The 20,545-nt window shown below is 59.8% G+C and overlaps 1 protein-coding gene across 6 annotated transcripts in view; it reads right to left on the bottom strand.

Annotated features, from left to right (window-relative positions):
• The window catches only part of IL11RA (interleukin 11 receptor subunit alpha), a 75,316-nt gene that overhangs the window by 8,291 nt on the left and 46,480 nt on the right, over positions 1-20,545 (bottom strand). For 5 of the 6 annotated variants that reach the window (XM_030567681.1, XM_030567684.1, XM_030567679.1 and 2 more), the window contains exons 2-5: positions 7,336-7,435; positions 4,536-4,596; positions 3,967-4,154; positions 3,464-3,578 (exon numbers count right to left, since the gene is read on the bottom strand). In XM_030567681.1, the coding sequence (XP_030423541.1) occupies positions 3,464-3,578; positions 3,967-4,154; positions 4,536-4,596; positions 7,336-7,435 (464 nt within the window). The remainder of the gene's footprint in view (positions 1-3,463; positions 3,579-3,966; positions 4,155-4,535; positions 4,597-7,335; positions 7,436-20,545) is intronic. The other variant, XM_030567685.1, reaches the window with a different exon arrangement.

Genomic DNA, 20,545 nt, shown 5'->3' with positions numbered 1-20,545 from the left:
GGAATCCTGGGCCCCACCGGGGAAGACCCCGTCGTGCACGGCCCCCCCTGCAATGCACTGGCCCGGGCCGTCTGGTTGCTGGTGACGTCCCGTGAAGGGACTGTGACGAAGTGGGACTGTTCTTAATGTTTCATCTGATACTGTGTGAGTGCCTCAGTTTCCCCTATGCAGTTCTTAAGTCTCCAGTGTGCATAGATGGCCGACACTTTGTGTCCTGGCAACAAATGGCCTGGGCCCTTCCCCTTCCCCCTGAAAGAGGATGCTAAAGGTGAACAAAGAGATCAGGTGACCTCCTGGCCCTGGAAAGAGACAAAGCCCAGAGAGGAGGGGCTGGAGGGGTTTCAGTTTGGAGTTGGTTGGGGACGAGGAGTGAGGGAGACTTGGGGGTCTGCCTTGTTGGGCCCCAGGATGGACCCGACTGAGGGGTCCGGTTCGCTGTACCTACAAGCTCTGTTTTAGACCCTGTTCCTGTCATCGAATAAACCTCTGTGTTACTGGCTGGCTGAGAGTCACGTCTGACTGCGAAGTGGGGGTGCAGGACCCTGTGGCTTTCCCAGGACCCTGCTGGGGCGGGCTCGCTGTGGGAAGTGCATGGAAGGGAGAGGCTGAATGCTCCAAGGAGAGACCCAGGAGGTGAAGCCGTGTGAGCTTCTTGCCCTGGAGACAGTCTGCTCCAAGGGAGAGGAGGCTCCCCAAAGTCCTGCCTGGCTTTGTGGGGAGCAGTTCCAGAGCATCACCCAGGGACTCTGTGACACCATCTATCTACAGTGGACGAGAAGCTGGATATAAGTCAGCAGTGTGTCCTTGTTGCCAAGAAGGCTAACGGCATTTTGGGCTGCATTAGAAGGGGCATTGCTAGCAGATCAAGGGAAGTGATTGTTCCCCTCTATTCGGCATTGGGGAGGCCACATCTGGATATTGTGTCAAGTTTTGGGCCCCACACTACAAGAAGGATGTGGACAAATTGGAAAGAGTCCAGCGGAAGGCAATGAAAATGTTTAGGGGGCTGGAGCACATGACTTATGAGGAGAGGCTGAGGGATCTGGGACTGTTTAGTCTGCAGAAGAGAAGAATGAGGTGGGATTTGATAGCTGCTTTCAACTACCTGAAGGGGGGTTCCAAAGAGGATGGAGCTCGGCTGTTCTCAGTGGTGGCAGATGACAGAACAAGGAGCAATGGTCTCAAGTTGCAATGGGGGGGGGGTCTAGTTTGGATATTAGGAAACACTATTTCCCTAGGAGGGTGTTGAAGCACTGGCATGGGTTACCTGGGGAGATGGTGGAATCTCCTTCCTTAGAGGTTTTTAAGGTCAGGCTTAACAGAGCCCTGGCTGGGATGATTTAGCTGGGGTTGGTCCTGCTTTGAGCAGGGAGTGGGACTAGATACCTCCTGAGGTCCCTTCCTACCCTGCTAGTCTATGATCCTAGGATCTATCTGCTCCGGTTCTGGCGAATGACTTCATTCACACACTAGCAGCCAGAGGCACTCGGCCACTCCCTGGCTTTGCCTTTTCCAACACTCCCAGTGCTTTCCATCCTCGCTTCCAAACCGATCCCCGTGCAGATTCTCCACCCCACCCACCCCCGCGGTTTGCCTGGGGAGCGCTCTGCTCGCCCAGCCAGCATTCCAGGGGGCAGGGTGATGGCGCTGGGCCGTGAACAGGACCTTCCCAGCTCCGACTTCCACCGGTGCCAGCAGCCGCCCTGGGCCGGATTTCTGCCTCGTGAAAGCTGCACTCCGGGCATGGGACTGAACTGACTCCAGGCGCCTGACCACGAACCCCCAGCTCTGGGGTTGTTTTAACTGAAGGAAACAGGTTCCTCGAGCATGCGCCCTGCAGCAGCCGCCAGAAAATGCCACTCGGCCTGTTTTAATAAGCAGGGCTGGGTTCAAAGAATCCCTGTTGGATCACTGAGAACTGATAATGAAAAACACGATTCTCTTCTATTTCCCCAACGCCTGTCATCCGTGCGGGCCTCAAAGCACTTCCTGAGCAACAGGCGGCAAACCTCAGTCACTCCGATCTCAGCACATCTGCAAAACCACCTCACCCTCCTGTTTGTATTTTGTGTAACGTAGGATGAGGGATTCAGGATAATCATGTCGTATGTATTCAGTGTATTGCTGTGTGGTATGACTGGGTTGGATTCTGCTGCCACTCTAACTGGAAAGCAGCAAGGAACGACCCTGGGTCATTGGAAAAAACACATCAGCCAGGCTGCTTGTGTCTGAACTGATGCTAAGGCAGGAACAGAGCAGAACAGTCCTTATGGTTGATTTTGGTACCTTTGGTTTCAGGCTAAGTTTTCATTGCAGTATTTGCTAGAAGGTCTTGTTTTTTATCTGCAGTGCAACCGGTTGTGTAAAGTTCTTTTGTAATCCCTTCAGTAACCATACAACCCTTTCCAGAGTGGATCCTGTCTGAAATCCTCTGGGCAATTGTTTGGGGTGAGTAAAGGAGGGAGCATGGTTAAAGCCATCCCAAATGGCCAGAGGGACAGGAAGAAGTGAGAGACTTGGAGAGACAGCAGGAAACATCCATTGTCTCTGATGCTAAACAAGTTAACAGCATTGACAACCTCAGAGGTGAGGCAAACGCTCCGCCCCCCCACCCCCCAGAAGGTGAGACAAGAATCAGAGATAACAGCGGAAAACCCTAAAAAAGGACTAACAATCACAGAATGACAATGCAAAAGCCAGAGACTAAAATGGGCATTTACAGGTATCAAGCTGGGGTGTTTGCCACTGAACTCTGGGTTCAGTCCTGCAAAGCCTCAGAGCATCGGGTTGCAACCGACAGAGCCCAGCTCCTCTCTCCTGAACAATCTAAGCAACCATGAGAGTGACCGGAGCTACGAGAGACTGGGAACTATAGAACCATCTGCAAAGAGAGAGAGAGTGAGAGTGTGCGTGTGTGTGTGTGTGTGTGTGTGTGTGTGTGTGTGTGTGTGTGTGTGTGTGTGTGTGTGTGTGTGTGTGTGTGTGTGTGAGAGAGAGAGAGAGAGAGAGAGACAGAGAGACAGAGAGTAGGGCTGTGTGTGTGTGTGATTAAAGGCAGATGCTAACTGATGTATTTTCAATACATACAGCGTGTTGCCTTTTCCCATGTGCTTCTTATAAGCATAACACTCCTGGGGACAAAATGCCTCCAGGCGCCTTGAGAACCAGCCAAACCCGGAGCCATTCATCAGCAATACTTTTACAGCCCCCCGCATCTCATCTGCATAAACAAGGTTGGACTCTGCCTCTCCCCTGAACTGCAGCCAAGTCTGGGGTGGAGCGCAGTGTGTAGGAACGCTGCACAGCGCGTGAGGCCAGGACGTGACAAGGAATCCCATCTGCAGGGAGAACTGAAGGTGTTCCCCGAGCTGAGGCCGGGCGAGGCTGCCGTGGCTAATGCCCCAAAGCGAGTGGCATTCCCCATCCACCCCCTGCCTACTCTGCACACATGGCCCAGCCCTACCGGTAGGTGGTGATGTATCTGGTGGGGAGGAACGTCTCCACGCTGGGTGTCCAGGAACAGGAGAAATTCTCATAGTCAGAAGCTCGGCAGGTGACGGACGGGATCCCGGGCAGGTCTGATGCCAGAGGGGAGGAGACATTCAGGGGGTTCTCCAGGGGCCCCCAACAAACCAGAGCCTCCCGCCCTGACACCCTGGGCTTTGGGCTGTACTGTGGTGAGAGGACACTAGGGGGCGCTGTGCTGAACAGCACTGGGCTGGGTACCAGTGTCCTGGATGGAGCCAAGGGCGCCCATGGGGGTGCTGAGGTGAACGGATGGGGGGGCGCTGCCCGCTGAGGCCTATCCCCTGGCCATGGAGCAGACACAGGGAGCAGGCAGCCCACACCCAGCACAACCGGCCTCCCGATGGCACGGAAAGCAGCAAGCTGGGCCAGTCAGGTCCCAGAAGGGGCATCCCTGTGCCCAGCCCTGCCTCCCGGGGCCCCGCTTGGGAGCTGACTTACAGCCCAGCCGGAGGAAGATGGAGCGGAGGATCTGCCCGGTCCCGTCATGGCAGCTGTAGGCTCCTCCCGCAGCAAGCTTGGCCTGTGGCAGCAGCAGGTCGCCATCCCGCAGGATGCAGCCCTCTGGGAGCGCGGCCGCCCTGTCCCGCCGCCACTCCACCTCCAAGCTGGGGACAAGAGGCTGGGCACTTGGTTAGCGAGAGAGAGAGGGCCTGGCTCCAGGGCAGAACCGCTGGCACCTGGCACTGCCATGTCCAGACCCAGCAGGGCTGGTGTGAGAGCACAGGAATAGCAGGGGATGCAGGTTGGGAGTGAGGGGCACTGGCAGAGCTGGGGTCGCAGGGGGCTGCGGGTCGGGAGTGAGGGGCAGTGCAGAGCTGGGGGGTGGGGGACCCAGGGCTGGGGTTGCAGGGGGCTGCGAGTTGGGAGAGAGGGGTACCGGCAGACCTGGGGGGTTAGGGTCGGGGTCCCCCCTCCACCCCTCCCACTGGAGCTGGATCTGTTCCAGCCCTGGTGTGAGCAGATCCGGACCCAGAACCGGGCACCCTCCCCCGCCCCGGGGGACCTACCGTCCGGGGGGGCTGGCACACGACAGGATGACGTCCGCTCCCACCTGGCCGTACTGCACACCTGGAATGGGCACGGAGCGGAGCGTGAGCAGGTGCCGTGGGGGGCGGGGGGGGTGGCTCCAGGGGCTGATTGGGAGGTGGAGACCAGCCAGGCCTGCAGGTCAGAGGGCGATGCTGCTGCCCCGTGCTTCCCATGCTCAGGCAGGAGCTGAGGGGGGGTGTCTGCAGAGCCCAGCCCCTGCCTGGGGATCCCCTGCCCCAGGACCCCTTTGTAGAACTGATAAATGAAATTGTTTTTAATTGTTCACTTTATTAATCTACACACATCTGACAAAGTGGGTATTCACCCACGAAAGCTCATGCTCCAAAACGTCTGTTAGTCTATAAGGTGCCACAGGATCCTTTGCCACGTTATTAATGTAACTTCTGTTCACCATTCATTACACTTGCCTACACTGTAACTTCTGTTCACCGTTTGCCATAGTGTAATTCAAACCCCATTTTAAAACACTCACTCCATTTTGTAAAAGCTTCCTCCAACCTTCCTTTTTGCAAACCCGGCTGTAATCTTATTAGTTAGTTTAGATGTGTGACTGAGGTATGGATGGATGATGGACTCAACCTCCAGCCCCAGCCTGTCCTGATGAAGCAGAGTTCAACCCCCCCCCCCCAGCTGAAGATGCAGACAAGAGCCCTAACAAAGTAAGCAGAGTCCACCCTAAACAGAAAAGGTGCAATAGAAGGAAGATCAAAGCCAGGTCCCAGGCTGAAAGTCACCTGCCATTGACGGGTGATCAGTCACCAGACCCAGAGGCAGCCTGACACAGCAAGACCTATAGACTCTGGATTCAAACTAAAGCCTACAAAAAGGATGGGTGAGATGGGCGACTTTGGAGGGTAACATTCTGCTGCCAGCATAGAAGGACATCGGTGCAGGCCCAACAGAGACCCAGCTCATCCTTGCTCCTGGCTTTCCTGGCCAGTTACTGCCACAAGCTACGAACTCAAGTTATGTCCAGGACTGGTAACTATGCAGCAGCTGCAGAACATCTGATGGGTGTGTGTGTGTGTAGGTAGGTAGGTATTAGGTATAATGTGTGTGTATAAGGATTAAGATATTAGTTATTGGTCATAAATCAAATTGTTATCATAATAAATGTGGCATCTTTGTCTTGCCCCCTGAAAAGATCCTGTGTAGTTTTGTCTGTATAACACCTTCCCACCCCTCCCCCAGAGCCCAACCCTCCCCTGGGGAGCCCCTGCCCCAGGACCTCCCCCATCCCCCGCTAGAGCCCAGCCCCCAATCCGGGACTCCTTCCCTCCCCTCCCCCCAGAGCCCAGCCCCCACCTGGGGAGCTCCCCGCCCTGGGAGCCCTTCTCTCCCTGCCCCAAGCCCAGCCCCGGGACCCCTTTCCTCCCATCCCCTCTCCCCCAGAGCCCAGCCCCCTGCCCGGGGATCCCCTGCCCTGGGACAGGTCTCCTCTCCCACAGCCCTCCCCACCCCAACATGGCTACCGTGGAACTGAAGGGGCCCTAAAAGCAAGTGACACCGGTCAGACCCCGCAGCCGCCGTGGGAGGGTCCTGGCCCGGGAGAGCACAGCGGACAGGTCGGGAGTGAGGGGCACCAGCACAGCTGAGCGGGGTGCAGAGGAAAGGGGAGGCCCGGGGCTGGGATAACAGGGTGTGGTGAACTGGGATTGTTTTTAATGTTAGCTCTGAATACTGTGCTGGTGCCTCAGTGTCCCCTATGCAGTTCTTAATATCTAGGTGGTGGGATAAGGGTGTGTGATTGCTGCAGAGCAAAGGGCCAGTGCACCTAAATGCCTGACACTCTGTCTCCTAGCAGCTGATGGCCTGGGCCCCTCCTCTGCAAAGGTGCCAGCTGAAGGTATTGGAGACAAAGGGATTAGGAGACCTCCTGGCCCGGGAAAGGGGCTGAGCAGAGAGGAGGGGCTGGAGGGGGTTGTTGGTGTGGAGCTGGCTGAGGGTGGACGTGAGGGTCTGGCTCACTGCCCCCCAGAATGGACCCGGCCGAGGGGTCTGGTTCGCTGTATCTACAAGCTCTGTGTTAGACCCTGTTCCTGTCATCGAATAAACCTCTGTGTTACTGGCTGGCTGAGAGTCACGTCTGACTGCGAAGTGGGGGTGCAGGACCCTGTGGCTTCCCCAGGACCCCGCTGGGGCGGGCTCGCTGTGGGAAGCGCATGGAGGGGCAGAGGATGCTGAATGCTCCAAGGAGAGACCCAGGAGGTGAAGACGTGTGAGCTTCTTGCCCTGCAGACAGTCTGCTCCAAGAGAGAGGAGGCTCCCCAAAGTCCTGCCTGGCTTGGTGGGGAGCAGTTCCAGAGCATCGCCTGGGGACCCCATGACACACGGGGCTGCGGGTCGGGAGTGAGGGGTACCGGCACAGCTGAGCGGGGGGGCAGAGGAAAGGGGAGGCCCAAGGCTGGGATAACAGGGGGTTGCGGGTCTGGAGTGAGGGGCACCGCCAGAGCTGGTATAGAAGAGAGGATGAACTGCCGGGTTATTTAGCCTGAAAGCAGGACCAGGCTGGGCCCCACCTCCAGCAGCCTGGCCATTGCTGGGAGGTCACAAGGGTGGATGCTCTGAGCAGGTTTCTCATCCTGGTTCTGACCCTGACTAGTTCCAGGACTGGGGGGAAATTTACCGTGCCCCAGTTTCCCCACGTGTAAACTGGGGATGGTCCTACTGAGCGCCCACCTGGGGGCTTGTGGGGGCCAGTGCTGTGCTGTGCTTGGCTTGCATGGCTGGTAGGAGCCAAGCCTTCCTCCCACTCACCTTCCTCTCGCCAGTCTTCCCCGACGGCGACTGAGGCCGACACCAGGGCTGCAGCCAGAAGCACCATCACCCTTCTGAGGCCTGGGGTGGGAGCGCACATCTGGGGGTAGAGAAAACACCCCATTACCCCAGTGCAGAGTCCCCTGCGCCCAGCCACTCCCACGCACAGACCTTTGCTCTGGTCATGCCGGCCAGGGCTGGGCTCCAGCAACCACTGGCCAGGAACGGGGCTGGCCCTGGCCAGGGCTGCCTGTCCCAGAGCCCAGAGCCCTCACCCTGCGGGAAACAGCCCCACGCCGAGCCAGGGTCCCGGGCTTCCCTGTGTATCAGATCAGTCCCAGGGAAATCAAACAGAGGGGAGCAGGCACACATGGGCATGGACGCACACAACCCTGTGTGCACACAGCCTTACACACACACAGTCCTGAACACACACACAGCCCAAACACACACACATACGCGCACACACACGGCCCTGAGCGCGCACACACACACAGCCCTACATGCACACACACAGCTCTCCATACACACACAGCCCTATACACACACACACACACACGGCCCTGAATACCCACAGACACATGGCCCTGAACACATAGCCCTACTGTCACCGAGTGGGGGGGAGTCCGGCCCTGCACCCCTCTTCCTGGGACTCACAGTGACTCTCAGCCAGCCAGTAAAACAGAAGGTTTATTGGAGGCACAACCAGGACCCCTCAATCAAACCCCTCTGGGGGTCCAGGAAGCTTAATCTGCTGAAATCCCCTCACCCAGCCCAAAACCGAAACTAAAACTCCCCTCCTCCAGCCGGCCCCTTCCTTCGTCCAGCTTCCCAGGCCAAGGTGCTAACCCCCTCCCCCTTACCTGGCTCAGGTCACAGGCTTAAAGATCCTGTCCCTCGCCTAAAGTCCTCCCCTGCTCTCCCACTGCCCACACAGACAGCCCCTACTGCATCACATCTCTCCCCCCTTCGAGACTGAACTGAGCGGGGTCACTCTGCCCAGTGACCTGGGGAAGTTCAGGGCCCCCTCTCCGGGACAACGTGTCCGCTGTCAGGTTGGCACTTCCCTTCACATGGACCAGGTCCATGTCATAGTCCTGCAGGAGCAGGCTCCACCTCAGGAGCTTGGCGTTGGCTCCTTTCATCTGGTGCAGCCAGGTCAGGGGAGAGTGGTCGGTGTACACGGTGAAGTGTCGCCCAAAGAGATATGGCTCTAGCTTCTTAAGGGCCCACACCATGGCCAGGCATTCCTTCTCGATGGCCGCGTAGCTTTGCTCCCGGGGTAGCAGCTTCTTACTCAGGTACACGATGGGGTGTCTCTCCCCCTTTCATCCTCCTGCATTAACACCGCCCCCAGTCCCGTGTCTGAGGCATCAGTGAACACCATAAAGGGTTTGTCAAAATCTGGGTTTGCCAGAACTGGGCCGCTAACCAGAGCCTCCTTCAGCGCCCGGAAAGCCTCTTGGCACTGCTCAGTCCAGATCACCTTCTCTGGCTTCCCCTTTTTGCACAATTCGGTGATGGGGCCGGCTATGGCACTAAAGTGGGGCACGAACCTTCGATAGTACCCCACCATCCGAATAAAGGCCTGGACCTGCTTTTTGGTTTGGGGAGCAGGCCAGTCTCTGATCACCTCCAGCTTGGCTGGTTCCGGCTTCAGGCAGCCGCTCCCCACCCGATGGCCCAGGTAAGATACTTCAGCCATCCCCACCTTGCACTTCTCAGCCTTTACTGTTAGCCCAGCCTTTCGGAGTCGGTTCAGCACTTGTTTAACCTGGAACATGTGGTCCTCCCAGGTCTGGCTGAGGACGCAGATGTCGTCAATATACGCCATGGCAAAACTCTCCACCCCCCTCAGTAGCTGATCCACCAGGTGCTGGAAGGTGGCCGGTGCTCCCTTGAGGCCAAAGGGCAGGGTCAGAAACTCATAGAGCCCCAGAGGGGTGATAAAGGCTGATTTCAGCCTGGCATCTGCGTCCAGCGGCACTTGCCAGTAGCCCTTGGTAAGATCCATGGTGGTGAGGTACCGAGCACCTCCCAGCTTGTCTAGGAGCTCGTCAGGCCTGGGCATAGGGTAGGCATCAGATACGGTGATGGCATTGAGCTTTCGATAGTCCACACAGAACCGGATTGACCCATCCTTCTTGGGGACTAGCACCACTGGTGAGGCCCAAGGGCTGGAAGACGGCTGGATCACCCCCAATGCCAGCATGTCCCTGACCTCTCTTTCTAGGTCCTGGGCAGTTTTACCAGTGACCCGAAAAGGGGAGCATCTTATAGGGGGGTGTGACCCGGTCTCCACCCGGTGGACAGTCAAATTAGTGCGTCCAGGCTGGCTGGAAAACAGCTGTCGGTATAGATGCAGCACCCCCTGATCTCAGCATGCTGGCCCGGGGTCAGTTGATCAGAGAGGGGAATCGCCTCCAGGGGGGAACCAGCTTTTGTCCCAGGGAATAGATCTACTAAGGGGTCATCTCCCTGCCCCTCCCAATGTCCACACACGGCCAACACCACATTCCCCCTGTCATAGTATGGCTTCATCATATTCACATGGTACACCCGACGGTGATGTGCCCGGTTTGACAGCTCCACCACATAGTTTACCTCATTCAGTTGCTTGATAACCTTGAAGGGCTCTTCCAAGGCAGCCTGGAGTTTGTTTTTCCTCACGAGGATGAGAACCATCACCTGATCCCCGGTGGCGAACGCACGGGCCCGTGCCGTGCGGTCATACCAGACCTTCTGCTTCCTCTGGGCTCGGGCCAGATTCTCCCTGGCCAGGCCCATGAGCTTGGCCAGTTTTTCCCGGAAGGTCAGGACATACTCCACCACTGACTCTCCCTCGGGAGCGGCCTTCCCCTCCCATTTGTCTCTCATCGGGTCTAGGGGCCCCCTTACCCGCCTTCCATATAACAGTTCGAAAGGCGAAAACCCGGTAGATTCCTGGGGTACCTCCCTGTACGCGAACAGCAGGTGAGGTAAGTACTTGTCCCAGTCCTGCGGGTGCTGGTTCATAAATGTTTTTAGCATCATCTTCAGCGTCCCGTTGAATCTTTCCACCGGCCCGTTGGACTGGGGGTGATACGCTGAGGCCCAGTTGTGCTGGACCCCACATTTCTGCCATAAGGACCGGAGCAGGGTCGACATGAAGTTGGACCCCTGGTCCGTTAAGACCTCCTTGGGGAACCCCACCCGACCGAAAATTGTCAGCAGCGCATCTGCCACAGTATCTGCTTCGATAGAAGACAAGGCCACCGCCTCGGGGTAGCGAGTGGCATAATCTACCACCACCAGGATGTATTTCTTTCCCGACCGGGTCGCCTTGCTGAGAGGTCCCATTATGTCCATGGCCACCTTCTGGAAAGGTTCTTCTATGATGGGTAAAGGCCTTAAAGCCGCTTTCCGCTTGTCCCAGGCCTTCCCCACCCTCTGGCAGGGGTCACAGGATTGGCAGTACTGTCGGACCTAGGTAAAGACCCCAGGCCAGTAAAAGTTCTGTAGCAGCCTCTGCCTGGTGTGCCGGATTCCCTGGTGCCCTGCGAGAGGGATGCCATGGGCCAGGTTCAGCAGCTTGTGGGGAAACTTCTGGGGAACCACCAGCTGCCTCCTGATCCCCCATGACTCTACTTCCCCTGGGGAAGCCCATTCTCGGTACAGGAACCCCTTCTCCCACAGGAACCTCTCCTTGCAACCTCTCCTCATGGTCTGTGCCGCACTAAGGTCAGCCCGGTCCCTGGGCTTCCGCAAGGAGGGATCTTTCTGCAACTCGGCCTGGAACTCAGCAGCTGGGACAGGTAAGGGGACCTGCTCTCTCTCGCTGGCTGGGTCTGAGGCCCCAGCCTCTCTGAGCCGTGTCCTTGGGCGTTCCGCTCCCCACCAAGTTAGGGTCCTGCGCCTCAGGCAGAGTACCTTCCCCGTTGTTGGGGTGCAGTGCCCTGCGCTGACTCTGACTACGGGTCATGACCAGGGCACCCCGGGCGTTGCTTGGCCAGTCCTCCAGGTCTCCCCCCATTAACACCTCCGTGGGCAAATATGGGTGTATCCCCATGTCCTTGGGGCCCTCCTTGGCCCCCCACTTCAGGTGTACCCTCGCCACGGGCACCTTGAATGGGGTCCCGCCCATGCCCATCAGGGTCAGGTAGGTGTGGGGCACCATCCGATCTGAGGCCACCACCTCGGGCCGGGCCAGCGTCACCTCTGCGCCCATGTCCCAGTACCCAGTGACCTTCCTTCCATCTACCTCCAGGGAAACAAGGCAATCTCTCCGGAGAGGCAACCCCGCACCCACCCTGTAAAGCAAAAACCCGGAGTCTGGAGCATCCAGCCCCCCAGAGGAGCTGACCTGGGCCCCTCCTCTCTCCTTTGCAGGTGGTATGCAGCCAGCCCCCCTTTCCTGTGAACGCTGCCCCTCGTCCAGCTGGGTCTCTACCAAGTTAACCCGGTGTGGGGTCGGTCTGCTCAGTCTGTCCTTGAGCCTGGGGCACTGGGACCGTATGTGGCCCCTCTGGCCACACTGATAGCAGCTCATGTCCCATTGGTCCCCTCGAACCAGTCAATTGTCCCTGACGCTGGGCATTCTCCTTGGGAGGGGGTTCTCCCTATTCCCCCTTTGGGAGGTCCCAGGAAGGCTGTGGCATTGTACTGCCAGCTGGGGGAGGAGGAGAAAGGGAACTACGAACTATTCAAGCAGGCCCTGGGCACGAGTTTGGGCTGACTCCTGAGATGTACCGGGAGAGGTTCCGGAGTCAGGATAAAACCCCTGAGGTCTCATATCTGCAGCTAGCTGTCCGCATGGAGGGATACGCCAGCAAGTGGGCAGATGGGGCCCAGATGGAGGGGGACCTGGTTAAACTGCTGGTACTGGAACAACTGTATGAGCGGTGCCCATCCGACCTGAGGCTGTGGTTGAGGGACCAAAAGCCAGAGACCCCGCGACATGCAGGGCGGCTGGCCGATGAGTTTGTGAAGAGCTGGTCGGGGGGTGGCAGGGAGGAGTCTCTGCATCGCTGCGGGCCTGTTCCTTTAAGACTCCTCCCTGCCAGTCCCCGACCGGTTCTTCACAAACTCATCGGCCAGCCGCCCTGCATGTCGCGGGCTCTCTGGCTTTTGGTCCCTCAACCACAGCCTCAGGTCGGATGGGCACCGCTCATACAGTTGCTCCAGTACCAGCAGTTTAACCAGGTCCCCCTCCATCTGGGCCCCATCTGCCCACTTGCTGGCGTACCCCTCCATGCGGACGGCTAGCTACAGATAGGAGACCTCAGGGGATTTATCCTGACTCCAGAACCTCTCCCGGTACATCTAAGGAGTCAGCCCAAACTCGCGCCCAGGGCCTGCTTGAATAGTTTGTAGTTTCCTTTCTCCTCCTCTCCCAGCTGGCGGTACAATGCCATGGCCTGGGGTCCAGTAAGGGGGTGAGAACCCGGAGCCTGTCCGCAGGATCTACCTGGTGCAGCTCGCAGGCCGTCTCAAAGGCATCCAGGAAGTCATCCATTTCCTCCCCCTCCTTAAGCTGGGCCAGGATGCACTTATCAAAGCTCTGCGCAGTCCTGGGCCCCCCCTCACTCCCCACAGCCGGGGGCCCGTTGCCCCTCAGCCTCACCAGTTCCAGCTCATGCTGACGCTGTCGCTCTTTCTCCTCCAGTTCCCGCTGTCTTTGTCTCTCCTCATGTTCCCTCTGTCTCTCACGATCCCCCAGCTCTCTCAGTTTTAGTTCTCTCTCCCATTCCAGCTGCTTGCACTCCACGGATGCTGAGTGGGCGTGAGCGTCACCGGGATGATCCCCTGCTGGGGGGTGAGCTTCGCTGGGAGGATCCCCTGCTGGCCGGGGGGGTCACGGTGCCCTCGGTATTCGCTGGGCTCCTCCCCGCCCTTCCCCTGGGCACAGGAAGGGGGGGTCTCGGGAAGCCCTCGTCCGCCGGCTGACCACTCCCAGCGGGGACAGACACTGGTGCCTGCGCTGCATCTGCTTGGCTGCTTCCCTCAGAGACAGGGCTCCGTTCATTCATGCGGTCTCCCTGCTCCAGCTGGGCAATCAGCTGGTCCTTGGTGAGCCTCCCCGGGCGCAACCCCCTCTGCTTGCACAGCTCCAGCAGGTCGCACTTGCGCCGCTTGGCATACATCTTCCTGCTGGCCACTCACAGGCCGGGGTGCTCGCTGCTCCCCACGGTTTCCAGGGGCTTCCCTAGTGCACCAGCCCTTCGTGAGGTCACCACCTCTCTGCCAGGGTCGAGCTGCAGACTCCTCCGCCCCTGGGACCGCTCGCTGCAATGCCCCGGGGGACCCTGTTACTGCAAAGTCCTTCTCGCTGGGCACACACTCCCAGGGGTTAATCACCCCTTCGTTTTACTGCTTCCCAGTCACTTACTGCAGGAAGCGCCGTCCACGGGGTGCAGTATATCCCACCTCTGCCACCAGTTGTCACGGAGTGGGGGGGAGTCCGGCCCTGCACCCCTCTTCCTGGGACCCACAGTGACTCTCAGCCAGCCAGAAGGTTTATCGGACACAGGAATGCAGGTTACAGCAGAGCTTGGAGGCCCAACCAGGACCCCTCAATCGAGTCCTTCTGGGGGTTCAGGGCGCTTGGATCCAGCATAGGATCCCCTGAATTCCCCCACCCAGCCCCAAACCGAAACTGAACTGCTCCTCCTCCAGCCGGCCGATTCCTTTGTCCAGCTTCCCGGGGAAAGGTGCTGACACCCTCCCCCCCACCTGGCTCAGGTTACAGGCTTAAAAATCCTGTCCCTCACCTAAAGACATCCCCGGCTCTCCCATCCCCCACACAGACAGACCCTACTGCATCACACCTACTCTCTCTCTCTCTTTCTCTCTCTCTCTCTCTCTCACACACACACACACACACACACACACACACACACACACACACACACACACACACAGATCTGTCTAGCCCACTCCCATCTCCAGCACCTCCCAGGCGGGTGGTACTCCGAGCCAGCCGGGACGGCTCCATCGCCAGAGGCTGTCCAGGCCCGGCTGGCTCTGGCTGGCTGCCAGCTCAGATGGCAGGGTCACCCCTTGTGCCTGCCCCGGCTGGCCAGGGCTCTAGGGCAGGGGGCAGAGCAGGAGACGGGGATACAAGGGGGCCGGCCGGCAGCATGGCCAGCGAGTTGCAGGGGAGGAGGAGATCTGGAGAGGACTGTGGCTGAAGCAGGCATGTGAATGATGGGTTCCCCCCCATCTCTCCATCAGCCCCCCAAGGGAGCTGGCTTATGGAGCTGCGACTGGAGAGGGTAATGGCAGGTCTCTGGGCTGCCTCTGTGCCCCCCTCCCTGGTGGCACGCTGCGCCGGTACCCGCAGGGGTCCCACAGGCAGAGGAGGGGTGGGTGAGACAGCACCCAGGGGTGCCTGAGCCGGTGGGGATGGGGATGCTGTCCTGCAGGATGCTGGGAAGGGGAGAGTAGGGGGGTTGGGGGGGCCCAGCGCTGGGGCTGTGCTCATGCCCTGCCTTCCTGTGCTCTGGAGTCACCCCATTGCCGGGGCTGGGGCCGGCACACTCCGGCCACCAGGAACCAGCCGGCCCTGAGCTCGGCCTCTGCCCCAGACAGGGGCCTGAGGATCGGAGACTTTCTGCCTGGCTGCAGGGCCCAGCGGGAGCCGCTCCTTGGGCGAAGGGATCCCGTCACCAGCCCCGGCTCGCCCTAGGAAAGGGGCCTGTGTGAGGGGCCCCAGTTCCCTGCAGAGCTGGCGATGGAGGGACAGAGCGAGCGGGGCCGTGGGCTCCCACAGATGGGGAAGGACAGAGCCGCGCCGGGCCTTGGCCACCTGCCCCTCCCTGCCCAGCTGAGCCCCGGGAACGTGGCCAGCCAGGCACCAAGGTGAGAGAGCCCTCCAGAGACGTGCCGTATCTGGGACCAGCTCAGCCCGGGCACAGACGCCGCGACCACCTGGTGTGTGGTTCCCCTTCCGTGCCCGTGGCACCACGCCACACCACCAGCCAGGAGCTTAGGAGACAACAGCTGCCCTGGCAGCATGGCATGTCACAGGCCTCTGCCATGGCTCCTGCCAATGCTACCCGTGTGCCACGGAGCCGCTCGGCTCGCGGCCCGGCCCCCCACCGGCCCCTCTCTCAGGACACAGTATCTCTGCGGAGCACTGCGGGGATGGGAAAACAGGGCTCCAGGGTCTCCCCATCGCCCTGGGAAGGGGACCGAGCCGACTGGGTCAGCTCAGCTCCAGGGACAAGCCGCACAGCAGGGGCCTTCTCCGCATCGTGTCTGAGGGCAAGGAGCCGCGGCCCAGCTCCTAACTCCCTTGGGCTTCAGGGACAGTTCGGAGCCCAAACACCTCTGAGGGTCGGGGCCTGAGTGTCCAGCTGCTGTGAGCAATATAGAGAATCGGGGCCCAGCCCCGGAAACGCCCCCAGCCCAGGGTTAGTCTGGCCCAGCTCCCCTATGACTCCCCGCCCCAAGGGACAGAGCACCCAGCTGCCTCCTCCCCCAGTCTCCTGGGTCAGCCCCCTGCAGAGGGTCGGGACAAGGCCCTCACCCCCACGGCACACAGCCTGGCCTGCCGCCCCCCAGCGCCAGGGCCGAACCCTGACACAGGCACATCCTCACTGGGCAGACGCTGGGGCACGGGGACCCCGTGAGACCAAAGTGGCCCCCGGGCCTGGCCCCGTAAAGGAAGCTGCTCGGTAACCCTGTGAAATGGGCGGTGGAGGTGCCCACGTCACCGCACAAGGAGAGCAGGTGGGGGGCAGAGGGGGCTGCGCCTGGCATGGGGAAGAGGGGCTGGTTCACACAGCCGAGCGAGAGACGTGATTCCAAACACAAAGGCCATGGCCACAATGCCAGGATCCCACCTGCGCTAGGATCCCCAGCCCAGAAACCGAAGACCCAGACCAGGTGCGTTGGGACCAGGCCTAACAGGAGATCAATGTAACTGCCCCGCTACGCCCATTGGGGTCCTCAAAAAGAAACGGGCGGCGCCGACTGACAGGCCAGAGAAGGAGAAGGAGCGAGGTTCACCACCCGCCTCCCACCCCAGCTGTCTCTGGGACCGGGCTCCTTCTTCACCCTAGTCCTGAGAGACGTCCTGACCGGCGCAGGCCAGAGCGAGGGATCCAGACGTCATCGCCACCTCCTCCTAAATCCCACATGCCCCCCCTTCTCGCTCCAATCCCCGTCTCAGGGCCACCCAGAGGATTCAGGGGGCCTGGGGTCTTTGGCAGCAGGGGCCCCCCGCCGCCGAATTGTGACCGAAGACCCGGCACTTGGGCGATAGGTTCCAGGCTAGAAGGACCCCCTGCCGCTGAATTGCCACCAAAGACCCGGAGCGGAAGGACCGCCCCGCCACTGAGTTGCCGCCGAAGACCTGGGGCAGATGAAGCTCCAGGGGCCCAGGCCCCACGAGAGTTTTCGGGGGCCCCTGGAGTGAGTGAAGGACCTCGCTCCAGGGGCCTCGAAAAACTCTTGTGGGGGCCCCTGCCAGGCATGAGGCCTATTGCCCCACTTGCCCCCCCACCCCCCGGGTGGCCCTGCCTCTTCTGCCTCGGGCTAATGAGCATCTGGCTTAGCCTGTGAACAGAGAGGCAGCCGGGTGCCAGGCCCTCCGCAGGCTGTGCCGGTCGGTACATGGCCAGGTCTCGCTGGGGCCGGTCAATGGGGTCGCAAGGCCAGGGACGGATGCTGCAGGTTCTCTCTTTGCTCCTCTTTTCTCTCCCATTTGAGTGGGTTTGTCTGGTTCTAGCAAACGGGATCCAGCCACCTCAACGAACTTCCCGATTGCCCAGAAGGGCAGCCAGCACCGTCCGATACCAGCCAGGAGTGGCCAGGCCAAGGCGCTGCCAGAACAAAAGCCGGACTCAGCCCTGTCCCTGCCTTTCCCTCTCTCAGAGAACAGGCCCAGACAGCGTGACTCAGACCTCAGCAGTTCGGGATCAACATTTCCAGAGGTGTCAGCCCAGCGGGAATTCACTTGCATTTACTCCCGTGCTCTAGATTTGTATTCCAACAGCGAAGGGGGGAACGAGATGAGTTTCTCACGGCAAATAAGTATGTTCATAACTTAACTGGTTAAGAAGATAGTAAAAGCTTCCTGACTGGCTAGTAACTTCGCTTGGTTAACAATGAAATCAGCCCGTGTTTTACACCATGTGCTGCACAGAGCCGCAGCAGACGCACCACCAAGACACGTGCAACTCGCAGGCTGCGGCAGGAGCCTAGCCGGGTGAGCGGCTGTTTTGGGCCGTTTGCCAGGGTGCTGGCAGGCCGAGCTCAGTTCTCCAAGCCCTGGGCCATGTCTGACACTGATCCCCGACAGCTTCAGGGTCACGTTACCCCTTTTGACTCTCTGGGCCCATCAATCAGGTCTCTCGCCGCCGGCGCCTCCTAGGGCACCACGATCGAGAGGCTAGTCAGCCGCAGCCGCCTGGGCCCTGCCCGACCCACGCGGGAGTTGGGGCTGCCCAGGGGAAGCGGTTGGAGCCCCAGGGCGGCGGAAGGCTCGGCTCTGGTCCCGTGTGGCTGTGTGGGTTTCTGGCTCTCCTTGCCACCCGGGCACGGCCTGCAGCGATCAGCAGCTCAAGTGTCTGTCCTGGCCCAGCCCCCATCTGCCACGGGAGGAGAGCAGCCCAAATGCATCACTGTACTCCGCACACGGAACATGCGTGTTGGGAACATGTTGTCACGTGAGCTAATCCAACCCAGGGGAAATGTCCCCGCTTCCCACCGCCAGCTAGGCTGGCTGGGGGCCTCTGGCTGCCTCTGCCCCCACAGGGCAGGCGAGGTGCATGGAGAGGCTCCCAGCAGACACAGCAACATTGCAATGAGCTCCCCACGGGGAAGGATGCTTAGTGGGCAGACCACTGGCCTGGGCATCAGGCGACTTGGTTCCACACCTCAGACCTGTCCCCGCCCCTGTGCCTCTGTTTGCCCTCCTGCCCAGTGTCTGTCACGGCTGGTCAGACCGTGAGCTGAGCACGGCAGGGACCCAGGCCCTGCTTTCAGTTCCACAACATACAAATATCACCGACACGCAGCTCAGCTCGGGAGGAGAAACGCTCCCGGGACACACCGTGCTCTGTTCCTAGCGAAATGGGCTGTGTTAGTGTCAGAGCCGGCTCCCGGGGGCGGGGGCAAGCAGGCGGGCAGGGAGGTCCCTGCGGAAGTCTGCCAGGCCGCTCCGGGGCGTGCACGGGGCAAAGGTCGGTCCCTGGGAGGGAGGCGCCGGAGGCTGCACTGAATGAAAGTCTCTCTCTGGAACTTGGCCGGCTGCCTTGGCTGGCCTGTAACTCCCGGGCCGTGAACAGTGCGAGCGGCGCAGTGCCCCATGACTCACGCCGGGAGGCCGGGGAATCGGCGTGCTGGCTGGGGGCAGGCGGCACAGCTGATGGTGCGTTGGCCATTCCACAGCGCTTACTGGGAAACAGGAGCCCCGCGCCAGGAGCCCCGGCTGCCATTAACCCTTTGCACAGCCGTTACGGAGAAGTGTCTGCCATGCCGAAGTGCCTACAGGACGGGGGCAGCTTTCGGGGCAAGAGGGGGGCCTAGACGACACCGCAGTTTATTATCGATGGTGTGGGCCTGCCCTGGACCACCAGCCACGGACCCCATGGCGCCCGGCGCCACACACAGACCAGTGGCTAGAAATTGGTACTGTTTGTTCTCACAAGTTTTCTGCTTCATCCAGGCTTCCATCCAGACAGGCCTGGATTTCTTAGTATTAATAGGTCCCCTGCAATGGTGGCCAGAGGCACCGATCAGCCCAAACTCCTCCCTCGGGGCAGGATCTGGACTGGGGCCACTGAAAGGTGGCAATGTACAAATGGGACTGGAGGACGCAATCCCTCTAGGATCTTGCTTTGCAGTCCTGGCACAGCAGGTTGGCGGGAGCAGCCGGGGGTGTGGAGGGGGAGGGGGAGGGGGAGGGTGGGGGCGGAAATTAGAAAAAGATGTGACTGGCGTGTTTTGCACTGATGAGGTTTCATTTCTCTGATGTCTGTTTTTGCCTGGCTCGTCTGTTGCAGTTGTGAGCTGCAGGGGAGGGAGGGAGGGGAGGAGCATGGCTGTCTGTATTGTGTGTTCGTACAGCACCTGGCTTCACGCCTCACAGGGGCCTCTGAGTGCAAGTGGAGTACAAGGAACGAGTGTTATAATCAGACAGTCAGGGTCATTTAACGACAATTACACGTCTCCTGCGTGCAAGGACAGCGTTTTTGCACAGGAGCAGCTCGGAGCAAAATCATCCTCCCTGTGCGCTAGGTTCTGTACACACATGTAACTATCCCAACAGGCACAGGGTGGGAAGAGAAACTGAGGCACAGAGTGGGAACGTGACTCCCAGAGCTCCCGCTGTGCGGAGAGCAGCGTGCAGCGGGATCCCCCCTCAACCCAGAGAGCCCCATGCTACAGCTGGCGCAGCTAAAGCCTTCCATCCCGCAGGGCCCTACTCGGCACAAAACGGTGACATTTCCAAACACGGTTCACTTCAGAAACACTGACTCAGCCTTGGCCAAGCACATGCACGCGACCCAATGGCCACTGGACATCAATGTCCCCATGGAACAACCCCCCTGGACTGGATAGAAACACAAAGAGTGTTGATAATTTCCCGTCTAAACGCTCCAAAATCGATAGGAATTGGGAAACGTCTCAGCGTTCGCCGTGGGAAACTTCCGACTGGTTCCAGTCACCGCCCAGAGCCCTGAGCAGGCAGCGAGGTCGTGCTCCCTTTGGCCGGCCCCAGCTGGGCGCAGGGCAGAGCACCGAGATGTCTGAAATAGTTTGACATGGAAAAAACAACAGGCAGCTCCCCTCCCAAGGGCTAGAGTGTTTGTTTACACACAGATTCCTGGGCTCAGCGCGCGAGGGGGATGGATGGCAGCAGGTAAGCCAGGCTCCATGCACGGGCACCGAAACATGACTCAAGACCCACATGAAATCCACGAGGCCGGTGGGGCTGATGCTCACTGTCTCAAGAGGCCAAGGGAGAGGGGGGTGGAGGGAGATTCAGATTTCCTTAATGCCGGAGTCAATCCAGAGCAACTCGACATCCCTTTTAAAGAGCACCCCGCTCCGCCCCCAATGGCGGGATCTCGCCTGCACCATGCGTCCGAGCTCACGCAGGTGGGGGTCAGTCACGCCGGCAGGGGCAGGCCCAGGTGGTTCCCGGAAGTACCCAAACAGCCGGGAACGTGCAAGTGGCCACCCCATACAGGTCAGTGTAAGTCCAGCCCTTGGCCTGACC

This window comes from Gopherus evgoodei, chromosome 6 (assembly GCF_007399415.2).
Source record: "Gopherus evgoodei ecotype Sinaloan lineage chromosome 6, rGopEvg1_v1.p, whole genome shotgun sequence".
In the NCBI taxonomy this organism is placed as follows: domain Eukaryota; kingdom Metazoa; phylum Chordata; order Testudines; family Testudinidae; genus Gopherus; species Gopherus evgoodei.
This window is presented reverse-complemented; position numbering and strand designations above follow the sequence as displayed.